The sequence below is a fragment of the Camelina sativa genome, chromosome 1 (assembly GCF_000633955.1).
Source record: "Camelina sativa cultivar DH55 chromosome 1, Cs, whole genome shotgun sequence".
NCBI lineage: Eukaryota > Viridiplantae > Streptophyta > Magnoliopsida > Brassicales > Brassicaceae > Camelina > Camelina sativa.
In genome coordinates, this window is record NC_025685.1 from 10,336,994 (window position 1) to 10,358,341 (window position 21,348).

The 21,348-nt window shown below is 32.1% G+C and overlaps 3 protein-coding genes and 1 long non-coding RNA gene across 4 annotated transcripts; all 4 read left to right on the forward strand.

Moving 5' to 3' along the window:
• Positions 699-5,640, forward strand: LOC104786741 (protein DETOXIFICATION 40-like). The gene is made up of 7 exons (XM_010512192.2): positions 699-1,059; positions 1,162-1,793; positions 4,423-4,479; positions 4,700-4,938; positions 5,026-5,144; positions 5,241-5,327; positions 5,417-5,640. The coding sequence occupies exons 1-7, from the start codon at positions 739-741 to the stop codon at positions 5,480-5,482; spliced, it is 1,521 nt and encodes a 506-aa protein (XP_010510494.1). The 5' UTR covers positions 699-738; the 3' UTR covers positions 5,483-5,640.
• On the forward strand, positions 8,987-11,048 carry LOC104786752 (septum-promoting GTP-binding protein 1-like). Its single transcript, XM_010512202.2, has 5 exons — positions 8,987-9,597; positions 9,685-9,811; positions 9,894-10,030; positions 10,293-10,376; positions 10,480-11,048. Exons 1-5 carry the CDS (start codon positions 9,217-9,219, stop codon positions 10,642-10,644), a joined length of 894 nt encoding a protein of 297 aa, XP_010510504.1. The 5' UTR covers positions 8,987-9,216; the 3' UTR covers positions 10,645-11,048.
• On the forward strand, positions 13,267-14,794 carry LOC104786761. The gene is made up of 3 exons (XM_010512211.2): positions 13,267-13,712; positions 14,005-14,076; positions 14,351-14,794. Exons 1-3 carry the CDS (start codon positions 13,332-13,334, stop codon positions 14,522-14,524), a joined length of 627 nt encoding a protein of 208 aa, XP_010510513.1. The 5' UTR covers positions 13,267-13,331; the 3' UTR covers positions 14,525-14,794.
• Positions 18,749-20,810, forward strand: LOC104786768. The gene is made up of 4 exons (XR_767642.1): positions 18,749-18,996; positions 19,132-19,185; positions 19,318-19,389; positions 20,500-20,810. It is a non-coding gene; the product is annotated as an uncharacterized LOC104786768 (long non-coding RNA).

Genomic DNA, 21,348 nt, shown 5'->3' on the forward strand with positions numbered 1-21,348 from the left:
ATCCTCATAATACGACACAGAATCAAGAAAAAAAGCAAGATACTTCACGAAATGGCAAAACGTATGACTAACTCTAAAACACAGCTTGTAGTTTATAGATTGATTCGTTTTACTTGATTCTTGTACTTTGTAATCATTGTTTTGATCAATTAAATTTTCTTCCATTATTTTTTCTTGTCTCTGTAAACTCTAAATGAATATATTATTTTTGCCCATACAACAAACATTGATTTCTTGTAGGATAGATAATTTAGTATAGGTTTGTTTCAGTTCTATAAGATGGGTCTAGGCGTGGAAATTCCAAATTTGAAAATAAAATGATAACCATGTTCCTAAAATGAATCATTGAATCTTACTATTTTTCATAATATGTATCATAAAAAAAAGAATCATAAATATTTTAATAAATATAGACAGACATTACAATCAGCTATTTAATTTAGCTAAATTAATATGATCCCATATATATAAAAAAAAAATCAATACCGACATCCGCCAATATGTGTATGCATGTTTCAATCATAAAGTGATCTACATAGACATTTACAATCTTTGACGAAATGAAACAAAAAGAGAGAAATATTACGTGGGCTATTTATCTCTCGGTAAAGAATGATACAATGATTAACAAATACTGTAGCAAAACATAAAACGGAAAACATATATACTCCCCGCCCTCAAACTACAACAATACCAGAAAAAAAAATTAAGAAGAAGAGATAACCTTTTCTCTCAGCCATGGACTCGTCTCGAAACGACGGCGTAGACCAAGCGCTTCTCCAGCGTCAACTATCTCCAAAGACGACGGAATCAAGCAATGGCGAGCTAGAAACCGTCCTCTCGGACGTTGAAACTCCTCTGTTTCAACGCCTACGCAAGGCCACTATGATTGAGTCAAAACTTCTCTTCAACCTAGCTGCACCAGCCGTCATCGTCTACATGATCAACTACCTCATGTCTATGTCCACTCAAATCTTCTCTGGCCATCTCGGTAACCTCGAACTCGCCGCCGCTTCTCTCGGTAACACCGGAATCCAAGTCTTCGCTTACGGTCTCTTGGTAACAAACTAACAACCACAATATTCACTGATTTTTATTACAACCTATGTCTCCATGTCGCGTTTATGCTATGCTTTTTTTTTTTTTTCTGGAATTTGATAGCTAGGGATGGGGAGTGCAGTGGAGACGTTGTGTGGTCAAGCATATGGTGCTAGAAAATATGAGATGCTTGGAGTTTATCTCCAAAGATCAACCGTATTACTAACTATCACCAGCCTCCTCCTCACCTTACTCTACGTCTTCTCCGAACCTATCCTCCTTTTCCTCGGAGAATCTCCAGCAATCGCTTCCGCTGCATCACTCTTCGTATACGGTCTTATCCCTCAAATCTTTGCTTACGCTGCAAACTTCCCGATTCAAAAGTTCCTCCAATCACAAAGCATCGTTGCTCCGAGCGCTTACATCTCAACGGCTACACTCTTCGTTCACCTTCTCTTAAGTTGGCTTGCTGTTTACAAGCTTGGTATGGGACTTCTTGGTGCGTCGCTTGTGCTTAGCTTGTCGTGGTGGATTATAGTGGTGGCTCAGTTTGTTTATATTGTGACGAGTGAGAGGTGTCATGAGACGTGGAGAGGTTTTAGTGTACAAGCTTTCTCGGGGTTATCGAGTTTCTTTAAACTTTCAGCCGCTTCCGCCGTGATGCTTTGCCTTGAGACTTGGTATTTTCAGGTTCTTGTTCTTCTTGCCGGACTTCTCGAGAATCCTGAACTTGCTCTTGATTCACTCTCTATTTGGTAAGTCCTATTTTAGTGAAACTAAAAATAATTAATTTATGCTAAGTAAATTAATTTTAGTGAAATTCTCAAGAAAAGCCACTTAAATAGGCTTTTTTTATTCTTTTCCAAAAGCTGCATTAATAGTTTTCTTTTTATTTTTAAATACCACTAAAACATATTTTCTCCAAAAATATCACAAAAATAAAACTAAACTTTCAATATTCAAAACTAAACCCTAAATCCTAAACACTAAACCATACCTCCTAAAAAAGTACCCTAAATCCAAAATAGGCAACCTAGACCTTTAAAAAATTCCACACTCTTAAAAATCAATTTTTGTATGTTTTGGTATTTTTGGGAAAAATAAAAATTTTATGGTATTTTTGGAAAAATACAACTTGTATGGTATTTTTGTAGAAAAACTGAAAATGTGGTATTCTGAAAAATTCCCCTTAATTTTACCTCTAGACCAAAATGATAGTTATTAATTTTGGGTAATCTAGTAATTTAGTTTTTCTTTTTGTTATTTCCTCTTATTATTTTTTTCCCAACAAAATGTTTCATTCTAAACCAAATACTAAATAGTATTTTCAATTTTGTTAGTAAATATATTTTACCTCATGACCAGAAAAGTAGTAATTGGTTTTGCCTAGTTTAGTTTTTGTTGTTATTTCCTTTTTTTTCCAGCAAAATATTTCCTCCTAAACCAAATAGTAGAATTTTCTTCTACAAAAAAAAAATAGTAGAATTTTCTTTGACAACAAAAATTTAAAGGAAAAAAATGGCTAGCTACACGAAGTATAGGAGAATACATGGTCACACATACCAAGTATATTATTATATCATCAACTATACGAAGTATATGTATTACATGACAACATGCATGAATTATATGACATTATGTGGTCAACACCATAAACATAAAATCCAGTATATCGGTCGACTGACTCCGACGAAGACTGATGTTGACTAAAAAAATGTATTCTAAACTTTTTTTATTAAAAGTTATTAAAATACGTCGGTCTTCACCGGAATCAGTCGACCGGTACTTCAAATTATATGTTTATGGTGTTGACTACATAACGTCATATAGTTGATGCATGTAGCCACGTAATATATATACTTCGTATATATAGCTGAAGATACAATAGTATACTTAGTATGTGTGACCATATATTTTCTTATACTTTGCGTAGGTAGATTTCTTTTTCCAAATTTAAAACCCTAGAAAATAAATTTATTATGTCGTCCACATATATTATAGGTACGTTGTTTTATGTTTTACCATAGGTAGTAGTAGTACACGTAGATAGTCGTCCATTGCAACAAAACAAAAACACTTTTAAATATCTTGAAACTTCACGTGAATTATTCTAGTCTTTTCTAGTTACGAGTCGACAAAACTTTTAGTATTAGTATTATTATTCGAAATGAAAAGCAGAGAACAAAACTTTTGTTTGTTAAGACTGCTAAGGCTTAAGACCTTCCCCGTTGGCACGTTGATAGAGGAGTTCTTAGCATTTTGGATCTAAAAAATAAATCATAACAAAAAAAACATCTAAGAACTCCCTTTAGAGCACGTCCATAAATCATTTTTTAGGAGGATCAGATAATTAAAATAATAAAATAAAATAAAAAAAGAAGGAGAGAGAATAGCGAGAGTGTTTGGGTGGAGGCAATTTTAGATCCTCTTACATCCTCTATTTGCCACATGTTTATGTTTAATTGGTTTAACTCAAAATATCAAATAAAATTTAATTAAAAACAAAATTATATTAAAAATAAATACTATTTAATTTGTTTGATCTCCTCTTCTTTGGTTCACCGATGGCCATACCCTTATATAGTATACCCATTTATGATCTAAGAGCTAATACGTGTCGGCATTGTATTGGTTGAACAAAAAATAAAAAAGAGGAAAATTTGGTTGAGAATATTTAGGCAAAATTTGGAGCAAATCAGTATTAAAATTTATCATTTTTTCCATTTATGAATTGCACTTTTATTGTAATATGTATTAATGTTTTTATTATGTTTTCTATGTTTAAAAATTAATTAAATGCAATATTTTCTATTTTTATAAAATTTTAAATATTTACACATTTATACCACTTCTATTTTATTTACAATTTTTAAATTTCAAAAAATAATATTTTTAAAAATAAAAGACCCAAAATTAAAACCTACCATTGGAGAAAAAAAATTTAACTAAGAATTCATAAATTCTTAAATTCAAAACAATACAAACTTAATTTATAAAATAACCAAACAGTGGTTAACAATCCCATTATAAGAACTCACCGATAATCTCCCTAATTGAGAGTACAAAGCCAAGTTTGGGTGTCTAACGTAAGTTTAGGTAGTGCCGAAAAATATGACACTCACGTCACATTTCTTCTCTGCAGTATTCTCGTTTTGTTTTCTTTAGCACCTTTTTCGTCTTCTTATTCCTAATTATAACTTTACTAATTTCTATACGACCTAGATGGAATCGAATAAAAAGTTATTTCTTCGTGAAATTAATGGACAAAACATTATTCTTTTTTTTTTTTGGTCAAACACATTATTCTTTATTCTGTTGTAATAATGTTGTACAAGCAAATAGTGGTTAATGTAAATTTTTCCAAAAATGTTTTTGGTCTTTCAGCATGACGATTTCAGGTTGGGTGTTCATGATAGCTGTTGGATTCAACGCAGCGATAAGGTTTGTTTTGTCCCAGCCTCACCTTTCGCTTTTCCGCTAATTTCAAATTACATAAAAATTTAAAATGTCTCTATCCACTTCATTTACCTCAAAAAAAATTTAAGGCTTCTTACATTCATACACATAAACAATGCTAAATCATACTTGAACTTGAACCATGAGCTCTTTTTTGCCCTGGTAAATCTGACGAAATGTGCCACAATTTGGTATGTTATTTTAGTGTAAGAGTGAGCAATGAACTTGGAGCTGGGAACCCTAAATCAGCAGCGTTTTCTGTAATCATCGTCAACATTTATTCGTTAATCACATGTGTGATCTTAGCCATTGTTATATTGGCGTGTCGCGACGTTTTGAGCTATTTATTCACTGAGGGTAAAGAAGTGTCGGACGCTGTTTCTGATCTCTGTCCCCTTCTTGCCGTAACGATTGTTCTCAACGGAATCCAACCTGTCCTTTCCGGTAAATCCTCATGCACCGCAATTTCGTAAACCGAAAGAGGTAATAAGTTTTATTTATACTAAACGATTGAGAAAATATTCATCGTAGGTGTGGCGGTTGGATGCGGTTGGCAAACGTATGTTGCAAAAGTTAACATTGGATGTTACTATGTTATCGGAATTCCTCTCGGAGCTCTCTTAGGGTTTTACTACAACTTCGGTGCCAAGGCAAAATAGTTTTCCTACCTATGATTTTAAAATAATTACCTATTACAATGACTAATCATATTAAAGGCTAACAGTTTAATTGCTGATGTTATATAGGGTATATGGACGGGGATGATCGGTGGTACGGTTATACAAACCTTTATTTTAGCGTGGGTCACGTTCAGAACAGACTGGAGCAAAGAAGTGCGTTTTCTCTATTATAGTAAACTATGTTTCATTGATCTGATAGTCTTGCACTCTTGCAGAATAATTGGATGTTATGTATGTTTTAGGCGGAAGAAGCTTCGAAAAGAATGGACAAATGGAGCAACCAGAAACAAGAAGTGGTCCCCGAATGATGAGCTGATTAGATTCATCGGTTTAAATAAAACACCGGTAGCAAATGCTCAGTTGGAGCTGGTAAGTGGTAATAAAGGATGTGGATCTACCTATAAAGTTTCTACAGGTTGTGCTTGTCTTGGACTGAATAGATCTTGTTTATTCTTTTCATATATTACTGATCTAGAGTTAAATCAATAACCCAAAGCACACTCAACCACGATCTAGTGGTGTCGTCGTAGCACTTCAGGGTCGAATCCTCAGAGACCAAACGATACACTATGAAATTATATAGACCGAGTATAGCTAAAGCAAAGAGAGAGTTTGTATTGCAAGTAACTGAACAAAACAGAAAATAAATAGAGTTTGTAAATTTAAGATAAAGTATTGGGCTGAAGGAATCAATCAAGGATTATGATCACGAAAGTGGGTGATGGGTTGGGAAAGCTTTAGGAACCGTTCTTGAACTCGAATCTCAATTATAAAACTAACCTATTGTCGCAATGTTAGTTATTTATGCAAGGAATTGAATGAACCCTAAACCATCGTTTGAATCTAAACAATCCTAGCAAGCATTATGTTCTAGTCCGATTATGTTCACAAGGTGCCCCAACTTCAACTGTCGTTGGCTAAGGATCACCTTGCTCACCTTGCTCACCTATGTTCTTTCAAGTAATTCAACAACACTTTTGATGCCTAGATGAATTTAACCTAAGATCATAAACTAGGTAGCTAATCTAGTTTAAGAAATAAGCAAAACAATAGATGAAGAACTCAATAGATCAATCCCAAATCTAACAACCTAAATCAGTGAATCATAAAACCCCCTTTGAAACCCGAAATCCAACAGTAAGACTACTCAGACATCGAACAGAGACAATCACAAATCAAATATGAAGAAAACATGTTTGAATTGCCAAAGAAGTAAAAAGGGTTCAGAATTCTTCTCCAAAGGGTTAGAAAGGATAAGAGATCTTCTCCCAAGCTTACAAGTGCTCAAAAACGGCGTAGAGTAAAGGTTGTTTTTCTAGAGGTTGAGCCTCGTGCTTAAATAATAAAATAAAACCCTAAAAAGTCGGTTTAAAACGAAAAAAAGAAAAGTTGCGTCGGGGACGGGAATGGTCGATCTCGAGAGAGGATCAGTTAATCCGGAACGTTTTTCTGCTCTCACTCCATCTGCTGACTAGCTCGATCAGTCTTCAATCAATTTAGCTCCAGATGCATATTATCACCCCCAAAACGCTCAGATTCTTTCCAAAGTCATCTAGAACCTGTAAAGACTCACAAAAGACTAAAAGGACTTTAAAAATACACTTGGACCTAACAAAAGACTCAAAACAAGCTTAAAAATTATAGTTAAAACCCTACAAAATGCAGACACATCAATTACTGATTTTTTTTTTTTAATGATTCGAATTATATTTTGTTAGATTGCATTATTGCAAACCCTTTCAAGGTTGAGAACTTCCAAGTTAGAATATAAAATAAACTGAGAATTGGGTTTTACATAAAATGGGCAGGGTGAGGTCTAGGCGCGATATTATGGGCCTAGTAAACTGAAATTATATTACATCATAAAATCAATCCAGCTTATATGCGTTGAGGTAGGCACCAAGTAAAGTTGGAGTAGAAAACTCGATATTTGATTTGACATAGCGGTTCTAACAATATGATTATATGTAATTTTGTATTATCTTGCTCTGTTTTTTTTGCTTTAGTTCTGACAGATGTTAGCAAAATTTAAGCAATGAAGAAACCATATTCATCGTGTTTAATAAAAATAATTAAAACGATATTAAGAACTTTATTTTTGATAACTTTTTTCAAGTATAAGAACTTAAAATACATCAACCTAAAAAATAGAAATATATATCATTATAAGCTCTTAAGACGATATGTCTTTTAGTGTTCAATAAAATTAGAGAAAGAATCGCTCAATAAACAAAATTTATTTAGTTTTTTTTCTTGGGTTACTTTTTTCTTTTCACAAATTCTCATTGAAACTATACAACCAAAATGGATATAAATAGTAGGAAATACTGAGACAAGCCAATAATGGCCGCCACGTTACATCTGTGTTTTTTTTTCTCTCAACACATTTAAACCTTATTTATTATTTTGTTGACTCAGACACAATTAGGCAATCGTTTGTGAAATAAATTTTAAAATAATACAAAAATGTAGTCCTTTATTATTTTGTATATCTAAAATAGTCGCATATATACAAAAATCAAAAAACAATTTTTTATACCTAAAATAGTCGCATATATTGGAGTTTTTGTAATAGTGTAGATGCAATAATGCCTTAATCTTTTAATACTAACTTGAATTCCTTATAAACGTTGGCATTGATGGTGATGTAGTTATTTGATTTGGAAAGTTCATATGTAAATGTAATCTCTCGACCTTATAATGTTAAACCACTCAAAAACCAAAAAGTTAGCAGCCCTTACAGGATAGTGCATTTTGGTTTTAATTTATAGAAAGAGTGGTCGGAGACATGTCTTTATTAGACCTATTTCTTTATAACATGGGTTTTAAATTCACGTGGGTCTCAATAATTAAATCAAAGTACCATCATTTGAACCAACAATTTTTAAAACCCAATTAAATCAACAGCATTTTGATTCCCCATATATCATATGATATGTTTATTGTTACAATATTTGATTATGTCGAGAGAAATATTAAAACCTTGTTTGCAATATCACTTCAACTTTATCGAAATAATAGGAAGAACCCCAAAATTGGTGCAATCATCCAAAAACATGACTCACATGTGGTGGGTACATGAAGACACACATCATCACTTGTATGCTTTCTTGCCAAATCTGAAATCAACTCATTACATCAACCCATATTTTTTTACAAATCATATTTACTCAAACATCTTTAAATAATTGAATTTTTAGACTACATATTTCAATGATTTTGTTGAACTTTGTTCTATTCTTATCATTTATTATTCAATCTCCAAAAATATATCATACTAATGTATTTTTGACTCTTTTTTTTGGTTGTCCTACCAATAACAAATGATCTGAATTTTAAGAGACAACTACAAATGTTGTGACTAATAGTATAACACTAAAAAATCAAAAGAAGACTTTCACATATATATGAACATACATATATATATATTTATATATTTGATATAACTTCATAGAATTCGTCTAATATACTATACTAAAAAACAAACATATATGAAAAAGATAGAATTGAATTCGTCAACTAAAAAAGTCTAGAAACTCTTCTGCTTAATGCATACAATGCAAGCACGTAGTAACATATAATCTAATTGATACGTCTTTTTCGAGTACGAATTTTCACAGGTCAACTTTTTAAACCCCAAAATTTCAAAAAAAAATTCTCCTTATGTGTGTGGTGGTCATCACATCTCCTCATCAGAAAAGTTCGTTGCGCCCAAATTTTCAAAAACCCAAATAAATTGAAACAAAAATAGTAAGATTAAATTTATAATAATTATTATTAAAGAAAGGTTATAATAATAAGTGTTGTCGTCTCTTCCGAAAAAAAGGAAGAAACACAGAAAAGCTAAAGCTTCGGGTTCGGAAGGGCATTATGTATTGACATCTCTCTCTCTCTCTTTCTCCTTTCCTTTTTCTCCCATATGGCCAATATGGAACCAAGCAGCTTCTCTTTGGCCATCTCTTCTTCTTCTTGAAGCTGCTTCTTCCTTCTCCTTCTCCTTCTTCTTGATTCTTCTTCTTGATTCTCTTTATTCGTTTTCAATATGGCTCAGTCTTGTCTTAAGATTGTTCGGATCAACAATCTAAGGAACAGAGTGAATCGTCGGATATTGATTCTCCGACGATTCACTCGTTTGTTATGGAGTAGGATCGTCGCTTGTACCCCTGGTAAATCCAGGAGATACTTGTTGCTTTCTCGCGCTCTTCCATCTCCGAATGTTTCTCGTCCTTCTCTTTCTCCTCCTCAGATCCCCGCCGTGGATGTCGTCGTCGTCGGTGGTGGTGGTGTTGGTGGTGAGCTTGTTCGTCGATCTTCCGTGGTGTACGAGCAACACGATAAGGGTCATAGGAGATCGGATTCTGATCTTGTTTCTTTAAAGATTAGTCTCTTAGGAGATCCAGAAATCGGAAAAACTAGCTTCCTGGTTAGTTTTTACATTATTAAACTCATAAATCAAAACCATAACCATAATCTATAAATTGTGTAATTAATTATTTTGCTAATTTTGAAGGCGAAATATGTTGGTGAAGAGAAAGAAGTAGTAGAAATGAGAGAATTGGAGCAAGGGATCAATTGTACGGACAAGACGTTATACATGGGAGAGGCTCGCATTTCATATAGTATTTGGGAATTAGAAGGTAATTAACATTATTGTTGTTATTATTAATCCACATTTATTTAGCAGAGAAATTAAGATTAATTTAACTTGGTGTTACACAGGGGCTGAGAGATCAAGAGATCAGATCCCAGTGGCTTGCAAGGATTCTGTAGCGATTCTCTTTATGTTTGATCTAACCAGTCGTTGCACGCTTAATAGTGTGATTAGCTGGTATCAACAAGCTAGGAAGTCTAATCAGGTATATATATGTATTTTAAAAACATTTCACTATCCTATATATTGCCAAATTTGGTCTCATTCTATAGTAGTCTTGCTGTATGGAATTTGGTGTTTGATTGATAGCGACGGTAACGTATATTTTGGCTTAGACAAAAAAATTTGACGTGTATTTTGGATTTTGGTCTTATGCATAGAAAAGAACAAAACTATGAGGCTAAGAGTTAAACTGTTGTGTCTTAGTGTTTTGTATAAGATTCAAATGTTTGATACGTTTTATGCAGACGGCGATTCCAGTTATGGTAGGAACCAAGTTTGATGAGTTTATTCAGCTTCCTATTGATCTACAATGGACTATTGCTAGCCAGGTAACGTTTTGGAACCTATATAAAATCAGAGATTCTAGTAACAAATAAATATAAAGGAATCAAATAAAGTACTCATTAGATTGTGAATGTTTGTGTATAACAGGCGAGAACATACGCGAAGGCGCTAAACGCGACGCTCTTCTTCTCGAGTGCTTCTTATAACATAAACGTGAATAAGATCTTTAAGTTTGTGACGGCGAAGCTCTTTGATTTACCGTGGACAGTGGAGCGCAACCTCACTATCGGAGAACCAATCATCGACTTCTAGAATCTTATCCAAAACGTATTTGTATATAGATATAAAAGAAGCGAATCCGAAAGAAACCTTTTCATTTTTTTTTCATTCACCGCCAAGCTTGCCGCCGTGGGACTGATCGGACCACCGTTTCTAAGTCGTATTTAAAGCGAAATGGAGGGATGAGGCGGCGGAGATTTCGCCCGCTTTCTCCATTATTATCTGTTTTTTTTTTAGTTAAAAAAAAAACAGAGAGATAAATGGTTTCGAGAGGTAGAAAAAAACAAGAAAAAAAAAACATGCAAAAGAGGAGATGGTGAAAATGTATTTTCTTTTATGTCTTTTCGTTTTGTAATTTTTTCACTTTCGATGGTCGCTGGAGATTTTTGGTTCCGGTAAATTCTAAAGAGTAAATACCATTTCGCTTTTGAGTATTATTATTAAAGCTGAGATTGAGTTTTATTCACATATAGAGAAGTTTCAAGCTCTGCGTACGTCTCAAGTGAGAAAGTCTAAAATTTGCATAGTAGCAATGTTTAACCTTTTGATATCCATACTAGCATTTTTGGATTTTATTTATGGATATACTACTTGTTCTAATGTTTATTATTGATCGAGTGATCGTCGAATAAAAGAACAAGTAACAAAAGAGACTAAACATAGGGCTTTTTATTAAGATTGTTAAGGATCGGCAAGATTACAGTAATGTTACTAAAAGTCGGTCGGCTACTTATAAAACCGTACACTCGCTAATACAATTTAAACACTTAGAATCAGAATTAAATAATCTTCTAACTCTTATTCTAGTTACAACTTCTGTCCCTTCTCACTCTGGCGACGGTTGTTCGTACTCGGACCGTCGTTTAAATAGGCTGAGCATGTTAATGGGCCATCTATGCGTGTCGCCAGCCCAACTCGTTATATTCGGTTGGTCAACACATATCCAACATTTACTACGTTTTGATATTTCCAAAAATCGTAGTATTTTAACAGAAACACATGCAACAATTTGTTGCGATGTGACGTGCTTTGACTTACACATATTTCTTGTAAGGTACGTCTACCAAAGGTACATGAAAGTTCACTAATACTGTTGGATGTGCACAAATATGCAAAAAAACTAACTATATGAATATGCAAAAAAACTAACTATATGTTTCTATTGATATATATGTTTATTAATTATCCACTATTTTCGCCATTTTAAATTTGGGAATAATAAGGATAAATCAGTTTCTTTTATAAGAAAATGTTAGTTTTCAAAATAAAGTTTTTGAAAGCATTTTGACACGAACAAACTTAAAAATACATATGCCTCTCTAACCTTTATTTTCTTTTTGGATATCCGTTCTATATTAGAATGGGTGTTCTTTTGCGGTATTATGTCGATTCAACTAAAATGAAAGGAGATTCAAAAACGAAAAATTTAGAATACCCTTTTTTTTTGGTATGCAACAAGTTCTTCATTCATATTAAAACGATTATGTCCCATTGTGCTCTCTTTTTTTTTTTTGTAAATGTTTAAGTATGAAACAATTATACTCAAAATTTAATGAAGAAAAATAAAAATGGGAAATGCATTGTAGCTTCCTTCCAAAATTAAAACAATATTAAAGTAATAAAGTTTATAGTTTACTCCATTTTTAAACGGAAAACAATCCGTTATAGTTTAGTTGTAGTCTTTTTGCATTTCCCGAGAATCTCATCCTAGTTCATTTTCAAATGTTTCGTCATGTTTGTGCTCATCTCATCCAACGGTTTCAAGTAGGATGTTATATCATTCTGTAACGGCTAACGATAAAGAAAAAAAAAGAATATTCTTTTTATCAGGCTTTGACATTTTCACGCCAAGGACGCAACATCATTTAAAAGTGGTCAAGTTCAACGCACGATACATTACTCCTACCCTTTTCTTTATTTTGGTTTGTATTCGAGTGAATTAAAAAACTAGTAAAACATATAGCGACATCAGAAAGACGTTTTTTAGGGGACTATTTGTCATAGCGCAACCGACCGTTTGTAATTACTTTTCACACTGACAAACACTTTCTAGATTTTATTTTAATTTAGTAATTCTACTTATCTTGAATTTAGTGTTGTTTTGTCTATATCTGTCAGTGATTTAGTGTTGTTTTGTTTTGATATAAATTTGGTCGAAAGCAATGTTTCAACTAATTATAATTAAGTTTTAACAAAAACGAAAAACTAGTAGCAAGTTAAATGCCTGCAAATCAACCTTAGATTGGGCCAAACCCCATGTCAGCTTAATAATGGGTCAAAACGAATTGATCAAACATCATAGAAATAGTAAAACCATACAAATATTAAGTTTAACAACATGCTAATTTTCAAAGAAAAAGATTGTAACCTTTTAAATATTATCTACTCATATCAATCATGCTTTTGTGCATAATATGCAAATGATACTCTTTTCGAAATAACATTTCACTTTACATAGAAATTATCAGCTATGTTGGAAACACTTCTTTACAAGTCCGTCGTTGGCTTTAGTTTGTTTTTCAATAGATAATTTTGATCAACGCATTGGGACCCATGTGATGACCACATCAAGATTCCGATTGTTATCTCTCCAATTAATATTTATTTTGCATTTTTATATAGACCATGAGAATTTAGCGACTTTCTTATATATATACACATACCCAACGCAACCACTTAAAATTACTCCATTTTAATTTGGCTTATTCCTCCCTCTCTACATGATGGATACATTCTCGTGTAATTCTTATGAACAAAACCATGCCCATAATGATGATGTTGATCTTGATGCTCATGATGATGATCATCATGGTGGTGATCATCAAGAGGAGAGTGGATGGACAACCTATCTTGAAGATTTCTCCAATCAATACAGAACTAATCATCATGAAGAGAGCGATCATCATCAAGACAAGAGTTCTTGTTCGCTTTCTGGCGTCTCTCCTTCTCTGGTCTCCGACGCTGCCACTGACGCCTTCTCCGGCAAGAGTTATCCGGTTAATTTTCCGGGGAAATTGAAGTTTGGGAGAGGAAGAACCAAAAAGATTTGCGAGGATGACTCTTTGGAGGACACGGCTAGCTCTCCGGTCAATAGCCCTAAGGTTAGATACTACTTAACACAAGCAAACTAAAACCTAATCCATAATTAAAACTCTAATCCATAATTAAAACTCTAATCCATAAGTTTCTTTCTAACTTTTAATTTAGATTGTTAAGAAGTGCTTTAAGAAAACCAAAAAAAAAGTAATATTAGATTGTAAGATATTAGTGTAATTATCACCTAGTTGACTCCAATAATTAGTTTCCCTTTCTTCTTTTTTGTTTTTGTATTAATTTCCCTTTGTGGTAGTTAGAGCATATCTGTAATTTTTAAATGAATGATATATTGAACAGGTCAGTCAGTTTGAACATATTCAGACGCCTCCTAGAAAACTTGAGGACTATGTCTCTTCTAGTTTCGTTATGGTAATCTCTCTACCTCTTTCCGACACATAATTTATTTGTCTCTCTATCCACTTGAAAGAAGAAAAAAATCATTAACCCATAAGGAAAAACTTGAGAAGTTTCTTTTTGAATAATGTAATGAAAACAGACTTAATTTGTTTTATTATTAGATTACCTCAATATTAATTTGTTTGATGATAAGGAAGTTTCAATGATCTTTTAGTATTAATAATGTTTGTATTATAGTATTCGATGGATACAACACGTAATTATATTTCTGAAACGATTACGGTAGGGAAATATTAGGGGCATGGGGGATCATCAAATCCATATACATGAAGGTGATGAACAAAAAATGACGATGATGAGAAATCTCAGAGAAGGAAACAACAATAACATGGATTTGAGGAGTAGAGGATTATGCGTCGTCCCAATATCCATGTTGGCTAATTTTAACGGTCGCCTCTGATTCTGAATGATAATCAATTCTATAAACATCCTTAAATAATAATTATATAAACCCTTGTAAATTTAATGGTGTTTATATATTCATACCCATCTTGTATATGTGCTTGATGTGTGTATGCATGTACATCTTGATGGGTATGTGCTTAATTACATATGTATAGCTTTTATGTACATATATAAACACATATCGGTGGGATATTTGTAAACATTTGTAAGAGCTACCATATCATACAGCTTAATAGCTTATAAGAGCTTTTGCAAATTACACACTTTTCTTTTATATATCTAAAAAGTTTGACAGAGTTATATACCTAGATTAGTTTATTTCTACGCAGATACCTTGTTATGGCAGATTATATGGATAGCTATACATGCATGTAAATATGATAAAATATACCAATTAAATTAATATCCTCCAAGAAATTTAGTACAATTCGATTTTTATTTTTCTATTTGATAATTAGAAGTTTCGGGGACAATATAATTTATCAGTTTCACTTATTTATTAGTTGAAAATGCATTAATTAAAATTATATTTATGGTGTTACATACAGCATTAATGAAAATTTTAGCATACTATTTCTCTTAGCCGTCCCAGCTCCAAACATAATAAGCTACTTGGTATAATCTATTGTGACGCTAATATATATGTCACAGAGTAATTGATAACCATATCAAATAACATTATCCATATACATAATATATATAAGTCATGTATATATCAGAGTTGCTTGAAGAAATGATAACACTTTCTTCTTTAATTTTTTTCATTACTTTATTTTCAAAATTGTTTATAGGTTAACGGCATCTCTAGATTTTGGCTAAAAGAATTGAAGTCAAATTCAGAATTATTAAAATATATATATTTTTCTTGCATCCGTTAGCCAAACCTTCGTGTTAGGTGATCGATCAAGTCCTCACCAATAGCTATTTCTTATTCTAAAAATTAAAATAAACTAGTAGAAAGCAAAAACCAATCCATCCGAATATACGAAACAAATCCGTTTTAGTCTTTAATCGAAGATATTAGATGCTGTCCGTTTAATTCTGAAACGTGTTAGATGAAGTGTCTAATCAAATCGGTTATGACTAGACGTCGTTATATAAATTGCTGATTAAAATGATTTTCTATCTTTAATTAGTTCCTTTCAGTATTGATTATGAAGCTCTAATTATCGTTTTGCAGGTTAATTAAATAAAAAGACATCAGTTAAATGATTAAATTATTTTGGTTTCATTTCATATAATAGAAAAAATATTTTCGTTGAGTGTTATTCTATAATTTCCAGCTGCTTAACATTCTCCAAAAGCTCAATATGATGCTGCAAAGTTGATAAAATATCAAAACTAGTCCTATAATATTATTAAAGATTAATTAGATGATGTTGAATTATTGATTAGAGATTCCTATACACTTCCACGAGAATTAGAATATTTACGAACTATCGGAGAAAGCACCCTTAAATCTCATCTTTGATGTCAAATCGGATCCTTAAGAATCTCATCAAGGATTCATTCATTTTTTTTGTTCATCGATATAATGATTGATGTTTGCCATTTAGGGTTTTTGGAGGATTTTACTTGCTACATTTTCATGAACACTATAAAACCGTTTGTCGATATGCTAATATTTGTGTGATATCCATATGTATATATAGTCATGCATATACGCTAGCTCATGTAATGTATATGTAGAAAGTTTTAGTAAAATCTGGTTATATAAGAAGGTTGCCTGATTCTTACAATGCCTATCTCAATTTAAAAAAAAAATCCAATATAGCATTTTGGAGAAGTTGCTTCTGGGACGCAATGTCCGTTGTCAATGACAAGAGTGTTGCATTGCATACATAAAGACACGTCATCAGCTTGCCGGCTTCATGTTTATGTATATTATATATATAAAGATTATGTATATAGTATTTCATAACTGATAGTTAATAATATCGAAACAAAATTTTGAGTAATCTTCAAAATTTGTGAAAAAAAAAAAAATTCAGAACATAAGGACCATTTATGATTGTTTTCGTTAAAGGACCATTTATTGAGTCACAATATAAGAACTCGAGCATTGGTTCTTCGACACAAAATTTATTATTTGACATTTGTTTTTAACCTTTTAGTGTATTTTTTTTTTGTATAAACGGATCACAGATCACCTAATACAAAAACAGGAAGGCAGCATGCAGTCAGTTACGGAGACAAATATATATATATATATATATATATATATATATATATATATATCAAGCAGAATTGTTTTTCTATCTTAATTTGATATATTTCATTCTTACGATTGTGATTTTTAGGATTGAGTATTCGGGTAATCCGTTCGGATTTGGATATTATCCATTCGTGTACGGGTAAACAGGTTTAGAAAAATAGAATCCATTGGATATTTTTATATATATATAGGTTCGGTTCGGTTTGGGTACTATCAGGTTCGGGTCGGTTTGGGTTACAAATTTTAGAACCCGATTAGTACCCGAACTACCGGTTACCATAAAACATAGAATTAAAATTAATTAAATTTAAATAAATTTAAATAAATTTAGTTAAATTTTAACTTATGTGACAAAATATTTTAGATATGATTATTTTTGATATTTAGGTATAAAACTAAATGAATTATTCAAAATTATAATCATAATTTTGGGATAATTGCATTATATTAATGATAAATATTATAAATATGTTTATATGATCGGGTTTAATGGGTACCCAAACGGGTACCGGATATTATCCGATCCTAACCCAAACCCACGGATATTAGAAATAGAATCCATAGGATTTTATAGGCAATTCTATACCCAATCCGAATCCGGTTTTTCGGGTCGAGTTCTGAGTTCGATATTCGGATACGGTTTTTATGGCCAGACCTAGTGATTTTATTCCGAATATAAATGGTCCTTTACGATTGTGGTTCGTTTTATTTCGTTGAAGGACAATTTATTGTTTAGAATGGGTATATTGGCTACCAATTCACCCCATTCAAAATATATATTTGTATAAATAAACACAATCAATACAAACACGTACATATGTACTTTAATATATATATATATATATATATATTATTTGCTCGTGACAAGAAAAACAAATAAATAATAAATACGCAACTTTTTCAAAATTAAAGTATAAACGTTACAGATATAAGCTAACATGCCTGCAGGCTGTGCAGCTGCATGATGTATGTTTAATGATTATCTTAGGCGACTAAAACTTTACAAATTTAGAAACCCTTAAGTAAAAATGTTCTATAAACTAGTTATTATACAAATGAAGATTTTTCTAAAACAAACTTTTCTATTTCAAAATGAATTCAATTTTTTTTTTGTTCAAGGTTCAAATGCATGAATTCATCAATCACGAAAATAAATGTTTGGTGTTGTTGGAAATTTTCTCCAAAAGAAGTTCTTATAGAAGCGAGCAAATACTATAATATACACAGACATTATATATATTACTGTTAGATGTATACGCATTTAAAATTCTTATAGAAGCGAACAAGAAGAAAGATCAAGACATATCAGGTACGAATGATATCTCTTAAAAATAAACATAAACTAAAAATTTAGTTCTAAAGGATACAACAAAATAATGCATGTATCAAAAACACAATTGGGTAAATAAAAGGACAAAACCATAAAAGAATGAAAGAAAGAAAGGAATATAACCCGTGATTGCAGGGGTGTGGGGAATTTAGTTGGGACTTGGGATTACGATAGTCCGATGACGTATGGGATTAAGGACCCACTTTTGGTTCGCAATCAAAAAGTTAATCTCTCTAATATTTCAGATTATGTTATTTTAATCCCATGTGCTAAGTACCCAAATCCTTGCTTTATTGTCAAAGGTTGATTCCGTTTACATTCGACGAATCAATGTATATATCTCAGTCATATCATGCATTGATTTTTTTCATTTTTTTTTTTTTTTGTCATGTCAATACAAAATGGTATTTGTATAGATTTTGATTTCAACCAATACTGTAACTCTACTTTTTTTGGTATTTCTATAGATTTTGATTTCAACAAATATTGTAACTCATTTTTCAAATCAAATGTAAATGTATTAATTTCACTGAATAATATGAATCCCTTGGCACCTCATCATACACAATAATTATATGAATCGCACATCTTAGAGCATCTCCACTGGCGTTGCTTTAGGCGTTACTTAAAAAATATATGGTCTAAAAATAAATCTAAAATCCCAAAATCTTGTTATTTACGAGAGAATGAATCGTTTCTTCTGGAGGTATCGGAAGAACTCTATAAGACACGATACGTGTCGATTTATGACTGGGTAACGAGTAAATAGAAAATATATTTTTTTTATTTTTCCTAATTTTCTTCTCTCTCTCTCCCTCGACGGAAGTTCCATCGATTCACACTTCAAAATCTCAAATCCATCTTCTCTTTTTCCTTTCCGGTCATCGATTCTCTTCTCCACATTTGGGCTTCTCCTCAAGAGGTCCTACTTTTACACTTGATTGTTATTCGAATCTTTGCAATTTTCCCCAAATTCTTCTTTTTTTTTTTTTTATTGAATGATGATGTCGATTTCTTGCTTAAGAGAAGAGTTTTTCTTGTCTGTTTTTATTTGCAGACGGATGATTTGCAGGATCACATAATTATTTGCGGCTTTGGTCGAGTTGAGCAGGTTTGATACACTAACTGAACTTCTTTAGTTTATGCTCTTATATGAGAACCTCTCTCTAGATAGTTTACTTTCTATGTGATTTGTCAAGTACTTGTGCATAGAGAACTTGACCTCTCTGCTAAAGAATTGCAGGTATTTTGCATTCACAACTACTTACCAGAAAATGTGATCCAACTAGTAATCTTTGTGGTAGTAGAATTGCAGGTATCCTCTTTTATTCGTTTTAATGGCTGCTGGATTCGATGTCCTCTAAATTGAATGCTTAGTCTCAGAGATATCTTTTCCATTTGTTCAATGATGCCGTGGGTGGAATAAGTAGCTGTCTTACTATGTTGGAGAGTATCTGCGTGTTGAGTAAACTTTAGTGAGAGATGGAAAACCATTGTAAATGTGTATTTCAATTAGTTCTAGCTGTATCTGTTTCTATATGGAAAAGGTAAATCTGGAGTTTCATGGACTTGACTTTGATGCTTTTGTTTGGCACATTTAGGTTTATATGTCGTTTGTCCAGGCTCTGTATGGTGGAGGAGGATATGAAGAAAAATATTGTTAAGAAACTTGTGTTCTTGTGTTGCTCTTATGAGCAATTCTCTTTGGTAGATATGTGAATTGGCAATGTTATGAAAAAGCTCAGATCTTTCAGCCTTATTGTGTGTAGTTAGTTGTAACGAAGAGGGTCATGTTGTCTATTTGGTGGTTCTAGTTTTGTTTAAAGTAGAAATAGTCCTGTATCTTTTTGTTGTTGCTCTAAAACGGGAATCACATAGGTCTATCAAACAAGTTACACATAGGTCGTGTATCCAGGTTATGAGTTTAAAGACCAAGTCATATGGACAAGGATGTCTTTCTCATCTTTGTAATATGTTCTCTATTGTATAGATGATCTCAAGGTGTGGTATGAGATTTTTTCTAATTGTGGGTATCTGTGGATTTACTAAGGCGCTGTTTGTAACATGTGTAATGGTCAAAATTAGTCTATGCCTTTAGTTTTGTCTTTTGCGGCAATAGCAACATGCCAACATCTAAACATTTTTCTCTTGTCAGTGCTTTGGTATACTCGTCTTGAAGTCAGACTGCTTTGATTTCTTCTATGTAGCTTTAAGAATCTGGCAAACATTTATTCATTGATCCTCTGTTTTGTCTTATTTCTTGGCGATGTTTTTGTGTTGATGTGAGAGTAATATCAAATTGGTTTTATTCATATGTGTTGCGTTTTTGTGTTTGTTGGGTGAGAGTTTTAAAATCAAGTTGATTTGATTGTTTTGTATAGCTTTCAAGAATCTGAGTCTGTTTCTTATGTTTTCAAATTTGCAGGTTTTATGCTTCTGAAGTACTTCTTGCACTTGAGTATCTTCATATGATGGGTGTAGTGTACAGAGATTTGAAGCCAGAGAACATAATGGTGAAGTGGCTTCCGGTGTTAATGCTGGAATTGCTTCAGTAATTAAATAAATTAGAGGCAAAGAGGATATTGAATCTTTGTAAGTTTCAATTCCTGTGAGTTTCTTCATTCACTAATATTGTAATCTCTTTGTATTAGATGTCTTGATAAGGTTCATTCACTAATATTGTAATCTCTTTTTACATACAATTTGATTCAATTAAAGGTTTACATAATTAAGAAATTTGAAATTGTTTACAAATTTTGAATTATAATGATTAAGCAACCATGATATGGTTTCTCTAGTGGAAGGTGATTTTGTTTAAAGTTCTTAGTGGATTGCTTTGATTAGTTTAATAATAATTATATGATTAGTTTAATTTTGAGTAACTTAGATGAGTTTCTGGAGTGGAGATGATCTTAGAGCATCATTACTCATGGTTCCTTCCCCCAAATTTTCTTATTAAAAATAAATGAAAAAATATAAAAAGAAAAGAAATGTAAGAGAACGCTGCTTAAAGTACTAGAGGAAGAAACGTCCCTCTTCCTTCTTTTACACATGTCAATTTTTTATTAGTTAATATTAAAATATTAATTTTTTTTTCTTTTTTGAGTAACGGTCAACTGTTCTCCCACTAATGATGCTCTTAGTTATTAGATAAAAATACTACACCTAAAATGATTATTAATTGAATAGAATGTGAAGGTAAAATGATGATCAAAAATATATTTCCTTTTAACATATATAAAAGCATAACATAAAGTAGTGATCCTTATATACA

Excerpts from the sequence above, each read along its gene's own strand:
- LOC104786741 (XM_010512192.2), top strand. The coding sequence starts at position 739 with ATGGACTCGTCTCGAAACGACGGCGTAGACCAAGCGCTTCTCCAGCGT. Across the intron at positions 1,060-1,161 it reads TCTTCGCTTACGGTCTCTTG|CTAGGGATGGGGAGTGCAGT; the intron begins GTAACAAACTAA and ends GGAATTTGATAG. Across the intron at positions 4,480-4,699 it reads GGATTCAACGCAGCGATAAG|TGTAAGAGTGAGCAATGAAC; the intron begins GTTTGTTTTGTC and ends ATGTTATTTTAG.
- LOC104786752 (XM_010512202.2), top strand. The coding sequence starts at position 9,217 with ATGGCTCAGTCTTGTCTTAAGATTGTTCGGATCAACAATCTAAGGAAC. Across the intron at positions 9,598-9,684 it reads TCGGAAAAACTAGCTTCCTG|GCGAAATATGTTGGTGAAGA; the intron begins GTTAGTTTTTAC and ends CTAATTTTGAAG. Across the intron at positions 10,031-10,292 it reads AAGCTAGGAAGTCTAATCAG|ACGGCGATTCCAGTTATGGT; the intron begins GTATATATATGT and ends CGTTTTATGCAG.
- LOC104786761 (XM_010512211.2), top strand. The coding sequence starts at position 13,332 with ATGATGGATACATTCTCGTGTAATTCTTATGAACAAAACCATGCCCAT. Across the intron at positions 13,713-14,004 it reads CTCCGGTCAATAGCCCTAAG|GTCAGTCAGTTTGAACATAT; the intron begins GTTAGATACTAC and ends TATATTGAACAG. Across the intron at positions 14,077-14,350 it reads TCTCTTCTAGTTTCGTTATG|GGAAATATTAGGGGCATGGG; the intron begins GTAATCTCTCTA and ends CGATTACGGTAG.